Source organism: Sparus aurata, chromosome 19, assembly GCF_900880675.1.
Source record: "Sparus aurata chromosome 19, fSpaAur1.1, whole genome shotgun sequence".
NCBI lineage: Eukaryota > Metazoa > Chordata > Actinopteri > Spariformes > Sparidae > Sparus > Sparus aurata.
The window spans coordinates 18,106,543-18,122,192 of record NC_044205.1 but is presented as its reverse complement, the minus strand read 5'-3'; the positions used below and the strand labels follow the sequence as shown (position 1 = coordinate 18,122,192).

General features: G+C 42.0%; 1 protein-coding gene across 2 annotated transcripts in view; it reads left to right on the top strand.

Annotated features, from left to right (window-relative positions):
- Window positions 1–15,650, top strand: part of drd3 (dopamine receptor D3) — a 29,935-nt gene that overhangs the window by 4,089 nt on the left and 10,196 nt on the right. For both annotated transcript variants that reach the window (XM_030397542.1, XM_030397541.1), the window contains exons 3-4: window positions 10,998–11,110; window positions 14,545–14,681. In XM_030397542.1, the coding sequence (XP_030253402.1) occupies window positions 10,998–11,110; window positions 14,545–14,681 (250 nt within the window). The remainder of the gene's footprint in view (window positions 1–10,997; window positions 11,111–14,544; window positions 14,682–15,650) is intronic.

Genomic DNA, 15,650 nt, shown 5'->3' with positions numbered 1-15,650 from the left:
GAGTGTTTGGAAGGAGTGAGTGAGAAGCCGTTTTTAGACGGGGCAGCAAGCCGCCAATCTGCCCGTCCTTTTGGCGGCTAGGTCCGCGGTTTTAGACAGAGGGCGGCAAATTAAGGGTCTGTTTTGCTCCGCCGATTTGCCGCCTCGCCTGCTAGATGGGCAACTGGACAGCCGCTGAGATCCGGGAGATGCTAGCGTCTCCTGGATCTCTAGTTTGTTGTTGTAGCGCAAGCTAGGAACGGTCGCTACTTTCAAATTAAAAGCCCCCCGCTAAGAACCCAGTTCTAAACTCCAATGGGGTGCAATGTAAAGCTATTATTTTGAAGACAAATTCGTTGTCAACTGTTCACAGCCCAACTAGAGCTTCACGTCACGTCACATGGCTTTTGGAAAAGGAGGAATATTATGCCTCCGTTTTAGAAAGCTGACCACAGCAGCTATCACATATCACCTAGCCAAGGATACAGCCCTAATAAACACTGTACAACATGAGGGATTAAAGGATGCCCTCTCATCTTGGAGACTTTTTTTTTTGTTTTTACTTTTGTAAAAATCATTTCTCATCAATGATAGAACTTCAACAAAACAAAACAAAACATTGCTCTGCATACTACAATGTTTTTTTTTTTTGTTTTGTTCAAGTTCATCAGTGCAATAAACATTTTGTGAAAAAAATCATGCCAGAGAATCGTGATCTCAATTCTAAGCAAAAAAATTGTGATTCACATTTTTTCCAGAATCGTGCAGCCCTACTCCAGGTCATCCAATTTCACCTTAAAAGAGTTCAACGACACCAACTCATTATGTTTCAAAGTTTTTTGCAACATTTTTAAAACAAGACAACCGTGAAGTTGTGGGACAATCGTCACTTTTAGAGAACTTATACAGAACGTAATGCAAGGTCCCCAGAATGTCCACTCCAGCATGGGTAACTACTTTTAGCTTCATCTGTTTACCTTTATTGTTACCTCAACCAAGGAGGTATTGTTTTCTCACCATATCTGTTGGTTGTGGTTGGTTCGTCAGCAGGGCAGCACTAAAACTACTGAGTGAATGTTGTCTTAACTTGGTTGGACGATGGGTCTCAGTCCAGAACAGACTAAATAGAGTTTTGATGCAGATCGGGATAAAGGGAAGGATCCAGGAATTCCTTCTCACTTGTCTCTTGATGAAAAAAGTCAGGCACATTCAGGTGGCTGGTAGCTATGATTGAGTACAATTTGATGTAGATAAAGGAGACTGCTGGGCCTTGGCGGAGGTATGTGCTCTAATGAGGGCCATTCTAGTTTCAGCCGTTACCTTTTAGTTATTCATTTTTAACTGTTTATCCATTGATTTGAGGTGGGCTTAATATATATTGCTATAGCTGACAAGTTACCATTAAAAAATAGTATTATTATAAGAATAATTTCAAATTCTCTGCTCGGTTGCTTGCTGGCAATTTTTCATTAAATGTTTTTGGCGAAACATGGCGTGATATTAGATACCCTGTGTGAAGGATTTAGTGGAATGTAGTGGTGAGGTTTCATATGACGACCAACTTAATCAGGGCTCTAGGCTGACATTTTTCCCAGCGATCACATATGCTCCTAAGGTAAAGTATCTTGGAGCACAAAGATATATATGGGAGCAGTAAAAATATTTATTTTTTCGATTAATTTCGATTTCTCGAACACTTCACACTTGAATAGGCAGAACAAACAAAATGATTTACAGTGTTTGATTTCATTTTTTTTTTTTTCATTTCAGGCAGCACAAAACAGTTTCTTTACAGTGATTTAATTTTTTTAATGTGTACTAAACACAACGGATGTCAGTTGTCCAAGTGCTTTTGTATGTTGGCTGCCGTGGATGTTCAGAACTCATCTAGCTTTCCAATACAGGAGTAGGAACAAACTCCTCAAGTCTTCTGTAGTGGAGACTCCAATGAAACTTTTTGTGGAGATTTTTACACAGTTCTGGGCAGAAAACCCGTTTTCACACTGGGCATCTGAGATGGGCAGTACCAGCATCATCTGCACCAACTCCAGGATGTTTTATGGTGTTTATGGTGTTTTATTGTGTCTAGCAAACACCAAATTCTATCCTTCAAATTGAATAATAATTAAAAATAAAAGATTAAAGATAACATTTTATCTAAGCAGTGATTTCGTTGTTTTATGCTTTTCACGTTGATTTTACATTTGTTCAGTTTATGTGGTGCCCAAAATGGCTTGGGTGCTGCACATAAACCTTAACCATAAACTCTGCGTGTCACTGACTACTACAACGCGACTGCGTTAATCAGTTGTTGTTGTTGTTGTTGTTGTGTTTGATTGGTTGAAGATCACTAAGGCTCCTGGGTATTGTAGTAGGAGTCATGGAAACATGAGAACATTTAAAACATTCACAATAGCAGCAGGAAGAGAATTAAATAGTCTATATTCTCACAACTATGACGCAACTTTACATTCTTTGTAAAGAAGAATTATGAATTGCATAATAAGATATAAAATCTAGAAAAAACTTACCAATGGCATGGGAGTGCTTCAGAGGCTGTTGTCCGACCAGTAGGGTGACTGGCTTCCCATTCTCCAACAGACACAAATGAATCAATCTCCCACTCAGTGTTGGATATGTCAGTGTCTCCATCAGTCAGCATGGCCAAATAGTTTACTGCCTTCAGCTTCAATGACAGGCTGTGTTTCATGAGGTCGGCGATCTCACCGTTCATTTCAGCGCATCTCACATCGTTTCATACATCGGATCAGTGGCGTAAGTATCGGCAGTGCAACCGGTGCAGCTGCACCGGGGCCCAGACGCCGTCCGGTATGGAGGACCAAACCTGACATAAGTATAAATAAATAAATAAATAAATAAATAAATAAATGCATAAATAAATACATAAATAAATAAATAAATGCTGAAATAAATGTATAAATAAATAAATGCATAAATAAACGAATAAATAAATAAATGCTGAAATAAATGTATAAATAAATAAAGTATAAATAAAAGAATAAATGCTTTTTATTTATGTATACATTTCTGTTCACCTACATTTATTTATTTCTGTATTTCTGCTCACCTACATTTATTTATTTCTGTATTTCTGTTCACCTACATATATTTATTTCTGTATTTCTGTGTCCATATGTAAATGAGGAGGGAGGAGGTCCTAACCTCAGTCAAGAGCATGATTGGTTACAGGAGTGTGCTCGATGAGGGTCTACTACTTCTGCCTTACTAGCAGCGCTGATTCCTGTACACTGTACAGGAATGTTGCTGGCTACCAGCAAGCCCGCTCAGCTAACTGTTAGCTGCAGTTGTTGACATTTGTTCATGTAGCTCTGGTTTAGTTATGAACTTGACTGGCGTTCATTTTAACTTGCGAGGGTCCCAGGTGTGCTGGTGGTGTGGTTTGAGGAATCCCGTCGGGAGAGAGGGGGGTCCTCAGCCATGTCCGCTAACCAGGAAAAACATTCTGCTCATCGCCCCAAGTCATGTATATGTGTATTCTAGACGAGCGCTACAGAGCACAAATCGTCCAAAAGTGCATGTTGTCGGTCTCATATCTTTGTCGTGAATGTCTGTACTCTCAAATAACTCATGGGTAGAACAGGCTGAGGCATTTGTTCACGCAAAGCGGCTCGAGAGCGGCGTGGAGACCCCTTTTAGCTCTTATGTTAGCTGTTAGCTGCTCGCTGTACCTTGTGACACCGGTTACCATCGGGTATTTTTCATTCCGCACTGTTCAAATGGTCGCTTAAAGCCATCGTTCCGAGCCGCATACATCGTTATTAAGCTGAAGCTAAGTCAGTGTGTGAAAACTGTACACTGTCATACAGCCTGCTGGTCAAACAGTCTGCAGAGTACGTTGACATCCAGCCCGAGCTCAGCGTGAGGTCAATCAGCTGTGGCAAATCGTGAGACGTCCAGATCAACCTGTGATACAAACACCAGTAGCGACAATGGTTCATAGGAAAGCCCAGACATGTATCTCACTCTCGGTGGTAAGATGTGTCAATAGTTAACCTGGACGCTACGCTCTTAGCGCTACAGCGAGCAGCTAACTAGCAGCTAACTGCTAACAGCGGTGTCCACGCCGCTCTCGAGCCGCTCGGCGTGAACAAATGCTTAATACTGTTCCACACGAGTTGTTTAAGAGTACAGAGATTCACGACAAAGATATGAGACCGACAACATGCACTTTTGGACGATTTGTGCTCTGTAGCGCTCGTCTAGCAGTGGTTTGCAAGTCGCAGCCCCGGCTTCTCCGTGTGGATAGAAGTGTTCAAGCCACGTCAAAACGAATACACGTATACATGACTTGGAGCGATGAGCAGAATGTTTTTCCTGGTTAGCGGACATGGCTTTCCAGACAGGATTCTCAAACCACACCACCAGCAAATCTGGGACCCTCGCAAGTTAAAATGAACGCCAGTTAACCTGTCACACTGGTCGAGGCCATTAAGCTAACTGGAGCTGTTTTACAACGTTACAGAGAGGGAGGCTTGAGATCAGGAATCGTTTGCTTTTGTCTGGCTCTCCGATTTGACCAATCATGCTCTTGACTGAGGTTAGGACCTCCTACCTCCTCATTTACATATGGACACAGAAATACAGAAATAAATATATGTAGGTGAACAGAAATACAGAAATAAATAAATGTGGGTGAACAGAAATACAGAAATAAATAAATGTAGGTGAACAGAACTGTATAAATAAATAAAAAGCATTTATTCTTTTATTTATACTTTTATTTATTTATTTATACATTTATTTCAGCATTTATTTATTTATACATTTATTTCAGCATTTTTTAATTTATCTATGTATTTATTTATGCATTTATGCATTTATTTATTTATTTATTTATTTATACTTATGTCAGGTTTGGTCCTCCATAGTCCGGGGCCCATGAAGGAAGAAAGAAAAAAAAAAAAAAAAAAAAAAACAGCTGTCCAGAATTGCCACAGGCCCCTGTTTTTGTGAATGAAATAGCTGGGGGGTGGGTCGGTAAGGTAACGCTGATTGGCTGGTATAGGAGGAGGAAATGATAATTTGTCCAATCACCTTGATTCCTTCCTCTCAAAAATCCCTGATGAAAATGTCACAGACTTCGCCAGCTTCTCGGTGAACTCTCTGGCATCCTTCTGGGCAATAGTTGTGCGTCTTCTGCAAGTGAAGTTGTTGCGGCAGACGAAATGATTTAGCCAACTAGCACTCCAAACTCCTGATCTCTGCTGTCACTCACGGTGGCGTACATTTGTTTCGCCATCGCCCTGATCATTTTGCGGGGCACTCTCTCGTGGCGTGCCCGTTTGCTGATAACCCAGTCCCGCATGTTTATCTCAGGCTCCTTGCTGCCCTTCTTCCTCCCTCCAGCAGGCAGCCTGGTCCTGTTGCTGTCCTCCTCGGACAGACGCTGAAGCTCAGTTTGATTTTTTCGCCAATCTCTCACTCTCTTGGAGTTGACAGAGAAACATCTAGTGGCTGCTTCTCCCGAGTTTTCCTCTGCATATTTTAAGACAGAACGTTTGAATTTCAAGTCGTACTTTTTATTTTTTTGTTGCACCGGCACCATGGCGATCATCAGTGTGATGACTGAAAGCAGCACAACATGTGAAAAAGACGAAGAAGAAAAAGTGGTCGCGTCTTCCTCCTTGATTTTTTAAAAGAATAAATTAGATTCAGCATTTATTTGGAACCAGCGGTTATTTATCCAAATATACACCTTCACCCAGCGTTTAAAGGGACCCTGCAGTTAATAGAAACCCGGCTATTGTTTGGTAATATACAGTAATTACCAAGGCAAGGCGCAGAAGAATAAATAAATAAATAAATAACAGCCGTCTACCGGCCCATTATTGATCGGCCCACCGGGAAAAATCCCGGTACTCCGGATGACCAGTCCACCCCTGCAACAGCAGTTCTCTCGAGTGGCTGTGTGACTGTGTGTATGTGTGTGTGTGTGTGTGTGCGTGCGTGCAGTGAGCACAAGCATGTGCTTGTGTTTAGGGCGGGGGTAGGGGCACAAAAAAAATATTTGTACCGGGGCCTATCACCATGATGTTACGCTACTGCGTCGGATTGATATCAATTCAATTTTTTTTGCGGAGTCTGATCAGGGGTCCAGATTTCACTAAAGCCTCCTTCTCCTTCGTGATAAAGTAAGCAATGTTTACCTGTATCTTTAACTGTCTCCCTTTTTCCTCCTCTCCCAGAAAGACCTGCCTCCTCAAGGCTGCCGACACCGTCCCCAACGGCTTCTCATTATTTTTCAAAAAAATGTCTCTGCACTGAATGTGCCGCCACGATTTGTTGTGTTTTGTGAGGCTGTCCTTCATGTGCGGTTTCCCGACACAAACAATGAATTGCCCGCCAACTTCTGGCCCCTGCAGTATTTGCAGAGCATCACTTGGTTCTCAAATTGAAGCCACGGCAAAGTTTTGAGCCAGTTTATGTTGAATTTGTAGGTTCTTCCTCCAGGCAAATGCGAGTAAAATGCTCACACTTTAGAGTCCTGAACTAAATACCCCTCCCCTCACTCTCACCTTCCAAGTGTGTCGTCCCCACAGTGGCCAGCAGCTGTTTGGTCTGTCTGTTCTGGGCAACTGAGAAATGTCAACATGGCAGACTCCATCTGGAAACCCAACAGTTCCTATTTTAAAGTGATTGTACACCTGATGAAGACTTGATTACAGATATTATATTCAAATGCTGCTGATGGATCCCCCTAAATCCCACACACTGGACCTTTCAGCTATCAGCCTGCTTATCGTATGTAGCTTACTGGTTATTGTGATAGTAAATGAAGACATGCTTGAAGACCAGCATCACCCCCATTTGTAATCATAATTCGATTCTATGTTGTTTTTGCAACTGCAGATCGCTTTACGTATACCCCTCTTTTGGGGAATCACTGATCTAAAGCTCTGAAGCAATGAAAGACTAGGCAGTGAAGAGGAAGTACAGAGGATGTGGAAGTGATTGAAATACAGATGCTTGGCAGTGCGGTGGAGTGAGGAGCTGACACTGTAGAGACGAGAAGAGAGAGGAGGGAAAAGGGAAGGGAAGTTGAGGGGGAGACAAATTGGACTTTTGGAACAAAAAAAAGGAGGAAGATTCAGAGAGAAAAAATGATGAGGGTCGTTTGGAGCTTATTACGTGGTGACAACTGTGTGGGTGACGAAGGGACAGTAATGATGATGATAGATAGTGTCCCACGTAGATTATACATAATTGCTGAAGGACATATTGCGTATTAACAAATAATGACTTCATTGGCAGCGGGTAATTGGCTGAGCTCTGACGAAGAAACCTGTGAATTTAGTTTTTAGACCTTCACCCAGGCAAATCGCATATTTGTCGTAGCATTTGATTTTTAGTGAGACATAGTTTGTCTGCTAATTGCCAATTTTTCGAAGCACTTCATCACTCGCTGCTCAATAACTAATTAACTGTACTGGCTTACAAAAATCTTCAGGCTTCCACTTTTTATCAGAGAAGTACACTGCATCCCACCAGGTGTCCACAGGCGTGCGTGCATGTGGAATTGCATCCCTAAAGCTTGAGGGCAGGTGTTTGCCCACATGAGGTCTAAAAATCATCTGGTCGAAGTCTAGTTATGTATAACAAGCAGCCAGCCTGCTGCTTCAAGTTTGCCCACTGTCAGCAGAAAGCACTATTTATAACAGTGTGCGGGAGATTCATCGGCCGGTCAACCGGATGAAAAATTAACACACTCAGTGAGCAGAAGCCGACAAATTAAAGGCGATCTCAACCTGCGAAAGGTGAATTAAGGTAGCGAGGAAACTCGACAGGATTCAGTCAGGAGTTTAACTTCCATGCGAGCAGTCATGCTGTAAGGACATGTGCTGCATTTTTCATGTCAGATACAAAGGGGAGACTCACAATCCCACAAGGAATAGGTCATTAGGAGATGGTATGACACAAAGGTGCAATATTCATTAATTTAGCAGGAATGTAAAGGTCAGTAATATCTTTGATAAGGCTAGGAAAAACACGTTAGTTCAGAGTCAGGAGACTTTAAGCTCCCAAGACTGGCACTGCGAGCACCATCAACCTGCCAGCTCTAATCCGAAGGACGGGGGGATTAGATTGTTGTGACCAGAGGGTTGCTGGTTTGCGTCTTGGCAGGAAAAGTGACTGAGCACCACTCTCCTTACCCTCAGCAGGTACTAATCATGTGCCCTTGAGCAAGCCACCTTCTCCCCGGATGGCACAGCTGATGTATGACTTGCACTTGAAGGAAAGTGGTTGTATTGGCAGCAATGACTGAGCGGTGACTTTCCACAATTCATCCTAAATTATGTTGCTCGCCCTCAGCGAATGTATGACCTGACTACGGAAACGCCTCCAATTGCGGGTACACCTCTTTCAGGTGTAGATTTTATGTGGAGTACGGTGAGGTCTGACAGAAAACAGGAGGTTAAGTGATAGAAACGTGCTCCTGCAGACTGATGATTTATTGAAATGAAATGGAATGAAAATGTAATATCTAGTAAATGTATATCTAGACCTGTAAACACATATTCCCTCCCTCTGGCAGATGCTCCTTGGACTATCTGGTCCCATTGTCCTGACAATTTTCACCACCTGCTGTGTCTTCTTTCTGAGACATTAAGTACACTTCACTGCTGTGAAAATATTGATCACATACATTCAAACGCAGTCGATGCGAGGTGTCTGCAGAGCCCCCACTGAGTCACCATTATATTTCCACACCGTGTGTGCAATATTCAGCATGCGCCCACATGTTTCCTTCTGTGTTTGTGTGTGTGTGTGTGTGTGTGTGTGTGTTTGTGTGTGTTTGGGGGGGGGGTGAATGCTCATATTAATATACCTGGACAAATTGCAAGAAAGAAAATGGTCACTATTAATGCAACAGTGGTGTCACGATCATTATGCCTCCGTTGTGTGTGCCAGTTTCATACTACAGATGCACTTCTAATCGTCATATAGAATAATCGACATACTTTACCGTTGTGTAGTTTTTCTCACGACTAAGATCTTTCTGTGTCACCACCGCCTGCACTCACAGCTGTGAGCAGCTCAGGTTACTTGTGGATCAATAACGTACATTCACATTACCCTCTTGAATCTAGTATTTGTTAATATTCAAATTGAATTTTTGGAGTATGTATATATATGAACAAGGGCAGATAGTTCATTCCTCTGCTGGGAGGAATAAAAAAAAAAGTTCTCGTGAACAGTTCCTGAGATGAACAATGCTGTGTTTGTGCTGGATGCCGGTCGCTTTCGCCGGAGGTCTCAATTTCTAAACTAATGTTAACTGGGCACTGACACAGGGCGCCTTGAGAACGTGCATAAAGTCACATCCATTGCTGGACTGTGTTTTACACAAAGAAATCCACAGTCCAGCAGCATTAATCATCTCAAACAAATCATCCACAGGTTTGTATAGGCAACTTAGACAGAGGGGGAAGGGGTTATTGCTCACATATGGCCAATACAAATGTGAGTAATATATGTAAGTTGATATAGATTGTTACATAGAGCCCCTTTAACTGTATATAGAGGAAACACTGATGATTACTGTTAAACTATACTGGATAATAAGGGTTGTACCCACAAAACAGAAGTGGCTGCTGATTACCAATATTGTGGTTTAGATTTTACTGTGAGGTAATCGACCGAATAGATTACAGTCTGGTTATAACTGTAAATAACTGTAAATTTGTTAAAAAGGTGACTTCTGCATAGTTCCTAGATCAGCCAACACCACCAAGCACACTGCTAGTATTGGTCCAGAGTCGCTGGTTCCTAATTGTCCCATAATGCAGTGGAATAGCATCTTTGAATTCACTTTACATCTTTCTAACTGAGTGGCCCTAATTTGTGTCAGGCAAAATGGAATAACCTCAGTGATGTGACGATGACATCAGCTGGTTTATTTCCTCAGACATGATTAACAGAAGGCGGTCTGCAGCTGTTTCCACAGGCTGAGTGCTATTAACCATGACAACCAAACAGATTCTTATGTGAGGATGGAGAAGGGGGAAAAAAAACAAAAACGGAGAGCTCCTTTACAAATGGTTTTAATATTATGTGTCTTGGGGCGGAGGTTAGGTTAATCTTTGTTGTGGAGAGTTAAGTTTGGAAATGAATGTGAGTGTTTCCTCATCAGCATGTATGAGAAAACAAATGTGTATCTCTTTGTCTCTGTCAGCTATGTGAAGGAGAGAGAGAGAAAGAGAGAGAGAGAGATCTGTCTATTTGTGTCTTTGTACTTGTGTGTGCCTCTGCCTGTGCCTGTGCCTGTGCATGTGCGTATTCCCATGTGTGCACGCCGCCTCTCTGTGCAGGTAGGCGTATGTTCCCATCTCGGACATAAGAGATTCAGTAGTCAGGCGAAGGAGCCCGGGTCCCATTTATCTTTGTCAGACAGTTATTACCAGGCATTATGGAAGCAAAGTGAAAGCCTGTTGGTCTGAGCAGGCCTCTGCCGGTTGGGAGGGTAGATGTGGGGAGGATGGTGCAGGGTGTTATTGGTTTAGCCTTGGGTTAATGTCCTATCTCAGAGTTGGAAAACTCCCTTGAGGACAATTAGATCCTGTGTTTGACACGTTCCCTCGATTCTACATTACCGCTAACAACATTATGCACGTAGTCCATCATCACAGAACATTTACACCGTTTAAGAGCACCTCGCAGATTGTGCCTGCTAAGGCTATCTGCTGTATGCTGACATAAACATGTTCGCTAATTCATGCATAAATGCTCCTAATGAGTTTCCCTATTAGCAGAAATGCTTGAGTTTTAGATATATTAGGGTTAATATTTAGGCAGCTCGGGTTTCTGTCTATGCCCAGACTATCTCCATGTGCACATTTTCCCTCTACCTTTCCTTTTCTGTCACATGTACGAGTGTGTGCGCTCATGTGTGCCCTCAATGTGGTCTTCACACTTCACGGTGGAGAAGGAGGAAAAGAAACGTGTCCATTGTTAATATGCCTGTCTCTCCTGTGCAGGTGGTCGGCGGTGCCTGGCTATTCAGCCGGCTGTACTGTAACATCTTTGTCACGCTAGATGTGATGATGTGCACCGCCAGTATCCTCAACCTGTGTGCCATCAGCATTGACAGGTGAGTGTGTGTGCGTTTGTGTTCTTACCTCCATGCTGCAGGTTTGACTACAGATGTTGCCATGACATCTCCAGCATAAATGTCATCCGTGAGCGATTTCCATATCTCAAGATGCTATTCTATTGTTCACCTCACCTCATAGAAATTTCAAGACCTCCTGGAGAGTGACACTGTTTTCCCATCCTGCTCATATCCTCTTGATACCTGTGTGTGTGTGTGTGTGTGTGTGTGTGTGTGTGTGTGTCCGTGGGTGAGGAGGTGAGGGAAGCAAGGAGTGTTTATTCACACAGTGTGCCTTTGATTTCAATTTTCAAGGTTCTCATGCATGTTTGTGTCTTAATTGCTGTGCATTTGTCTGCATTAGTGCAGGAGAAGCAGTGTCGTGCCATCCGTATGAAGCTTTACTGTAAATAAGCACATAGTATTTACATTATTTATTTGCTTAGTTTCTTTTTGTGTCGCAGTTAATATTTAATAGCTCCCTCGAGTCTTTGAACTTACAACCCTCAGGCACAAAGAGTTCAACTGTATAGAATGAATAAGGGAGGGCTGGAGGTGTCATGGGAATATATTTACAGTATGTATGGAGGCCTTCCTCTGTCAGTAAGATTTTATGATGGATGCTTTCATAAGACAGTGTCATCATCTACAAAGCTGGATTACCAAATGGGGAAAGCAACAACAGCTCATGGGCTCAAAAAGTCACAAATTCATTGCATTGATACATTTTAAATGTGCAATTAACAAATCAGATGGTCCTACACTATTATCAGATTGTGTGCTCGTGTCTTGCAGTGTCATCTTGTCACTAATTATTCCAATTTATCACATGACAATGTGAAAACACTTGACACATGACAATATGTGAAATGGGTCCCTCATAGTGATGAACCTGTAAGCTATCACCTGAATCTGCAGCTCCCTTCAGCTTTGTAGAGCTTTATAGTGAGCTCATTGTTTAGCTTTACGCAACAATTTACTCTATGAACCATCGATGTAGCAGACAGCTATTTTCTGTGAAACACCTTAAAAAATAGACCCTGTACACAACCTGCTCAGCATTAAACAGATTTTGATAGTGTGGAACCCAGAAATAATCAGCTTTTCTTCACTTCCAGCTCCCTCATCTCAAAGTCATTGTGCTTTTTGAATGAATTTTTGGTTAGATGCCTGAAATAAGGTCTGTGGTTCACATAAGCTTAAGAGATTTTCACCTTGTGCGTTAGTAGATACCCTATGTGCAAATTAAAAAGCATTTATGTTCATCAAAAAAGGTTGTTGCTTACAACCCACAAAATAGTTGGGGCCCAGGTCTTGTCCACACACCAGACTAGATCAGAGCAACTACCATGGCCACACATCAGCCAAGAGCGAACTTATTATAAACCAAAATTGGCCCAGGTTTCGACTACAGCTCATTTCTATTCTTGTAGGGCTGGACCTGGATGCGGAAAGTGGGTGTGACGAACACATCTGTTTGGAACATTCCTCAGGTTAATTGGTAAAAGCTAACAGGTGATAGTGATAGTGCCATGATTGGGTGTTAAAGGGGGCGTCCTCAAAAGTCACTCACAAGCAAGGATGAGGCGAGGTTCCTCACTTTGTGAAACATATACATTATATTACTGTGGGCTCATGAACACTGTAAAACTTTTATTAGTAAACACAGTTCGTTTGGAAATGATTGCATTCAGTTTTTATTTTTATACAAGTTGTGGATAGAGATTAACTGGTGAACACAGAAGGAGCATTCAGGTGCTAAAGAGACAAATATTGTCGTGGTGATGGGTTTTAGTTTTATTATTTCCTGTTTTATGTTAAAAGACTCTCTTTATGTTACACATTTTGATTTACACTTCCTGTCTTTGTCTCTTTCCCATCTGTTTTCTATGCACCTGGGTGTCATTGGTTATTTTACCCCTGTATATTTAAGACTGTGTTTTTCCTTCATCTCCTTTGTCTGTTTCTCAGTCCTGCAGAGCTAAAAGGGTTAATATTGGACAGATATGGAATAATTGGTGCAATGTTACTGCTGAAAGTGTAAATAAGCAACTGTTTACTAACAAGTTTACCACATAAACGTATTAGTTGATGTTAAATCAATGTTGTGTTATTGAAGGCTCAAATTACCACAAATTATGACACAGAAAAACCCCTGCAGCCAGGACGGTGTCTTAATGAGAACTTAAAGGCATCGGTGCAAATACACAGTGCAGAGTGTTTTGCCCAAGGGCTCCCTCACAGGTCAATCAGAACATGATCATATATGGTAAGAATTAGTTTATGAGTGGAATTAGTTTTGCATCTTTAATTGCACATGGTTACATGTCTGCAGTGACAATGAATAATTGCTTTTCGACGGATGAAGTTTCTTTTGAGCCCTGTGGTTCTCTGTGATCAATCATTAAATGAGTCAACAACACTTCTACAGAATCACACGCCTGGTGAGGTGCTAAATAAAAGAAAGGCTCCCAGGGCATTCTGTGTCAATGATAGTGTATAACACACCCGCGTTACCTTTGTGACAGCATTGTTTATTTATAAGTTTACAGCAAAGCGTTGCAGTGATAGCAGGGAAGATTTGTCACCTCTCAGGAGACAAAGTCAAACTGGGCTTCTCTTAGGCAGCATAAATACACCAGACGAGAAGTTTTTGCATTGAGCATCAAGGTGAGGTGTCTTTGTGAAAGTATTTACAGCATAGGTCATATTGTGGCCGGCAACTCAGAGCCGAAGAGCCTTGTTTTCATCCTCAACTAAAAAATGTAGCTTAAAGCTGCACTTCTGATCAATAAATCATGGACATGGTTTTTCACCCCTTCACTTTTTCATCAATGCTTTTATTTAACCCGACAGCAACATGGCAGGAGGGTAAAGACAAAGTAAAGCGAGCAGGGAGGGAAGAGTATTTTTAGTAAACGTCTGTGCTCAAGGTTTCACCCTGCATTTTGCCCAGAGAGAGACCAGTGTAATTAGTCTGATGAGGATAAACAATCATGGCAGTTATCTGGCTCTAAACAACATAACATCGCATCCATTTTGGGTCCGGGTCCAGCGTAATTGCTGCTCCGGCTGAGCCGTTGCTGAACCCAGTTTTCCCGGGCTCATTATACACTCTTGGCATATAGTGTGCTGATTAACTCTTAAATCAAAGCTCCACTGGTTTTACTGCTGAATACCCAAATTGTTTCTAAATAGAAATGCCTGCTCTGCTGCTCCGTTGTTCGTCTTTATATTATCCTCTTTTTCTCAGCAGTGCACTTCCTGGCGTCCCTGAAGACCAGCTCCTTTCACAGAGGCTCTTTTTCTTCCTCTCAACATTCCATTTTACTGTACTATATCAGCACTTTTCTGTTCATTCAAATGTCACCATGAATCCCCAAGACTCACTCTTTTTCAAAGCTTGACTCTAACCTGTGCATATGCACGTGCAGGTACACAGCAGTGGTGATGCCCGTCCTGTACAACACCACCCATCGCTCCCGGAAGAGAGTTTTTATGATGATTGCCACTGTGTGGGTCCTGGCCTTCGCTGTCTCCTGTCCTCTGCTGTTTGGTTTCAACACTACAGGTCAGGTCAACAACATTTTGTCTTCATCTTCCTGTCTAGACATGTCGTAGCAGAGAGTTAAGTTATGAAGGATGCAAGATAGGATGCAGAGCACGAAGGCACCGTGATATTGTTCAGGGTCAGATTCAGTCATCTCACCAATTTAGCATGTCAGAGTCCGTGGTTTTTTCTTTTGTTTTCTATTTGTTTTTTTAGCTGAAAGTGCCCATATTTGGACGAGAGGCTGAAGCTAGGGAGGATTTCCTGATTGATATAGGCACTTCGCTTAAGCTACAGTTTTTCCTGTTTATATTATTCGCCCACCGCTCCCTCCCTCGTTTTGCTTTTTGAACAGCTGATGCCAAAGGATTCCAGTTCTACTCATCAGGTGACGGGAGTAAACATAGTTGATTGACAAGATGATGGCGGAGGATTTGTTGTCAACAAAAGAGAAAAGCAGAAGACCCTGTTTTTCAATATTTCAATTTTAAATACAGTGCTGATAGAGAAACCGATAACATTAATGAGGGAAAAGGAGATGGTTACCTCACTGAGAAGTTGGAGGTGTGAAGCCTGTAGCCTGCAGCTCTAGCCTACTTCGAGATAAGACTCAACCCGTTTCGCCGCTCAAATGCATTTAATGTGAAGCTGCAGCAGCAGAAAATATTTAGTTTGCATTACCAGTTAATCCATTTAATACAGCTACATCCCTCCACAGATAGTGAGGATGTATTTCCTAAAAAGCCTGGAGTACCGGGTAACACCGGTGTCACAACCTTATTAGTAGTCATTGGAAATATTAATGTTTAAATGCTATAAGTACAAGGTTAACAGTGGATCGAACCTTCTTCGAATAATGTGGGGAAGGCAGTAGGGCTCAAAGTCACAATAACAGGAGGCTCTTTTGTTCTTTGAATGTACATTTTACATTTTTTAAATATTGTATGCATTAAATTCTGGTTAGATGAGATTACTGTAGGTGTCTGCTCG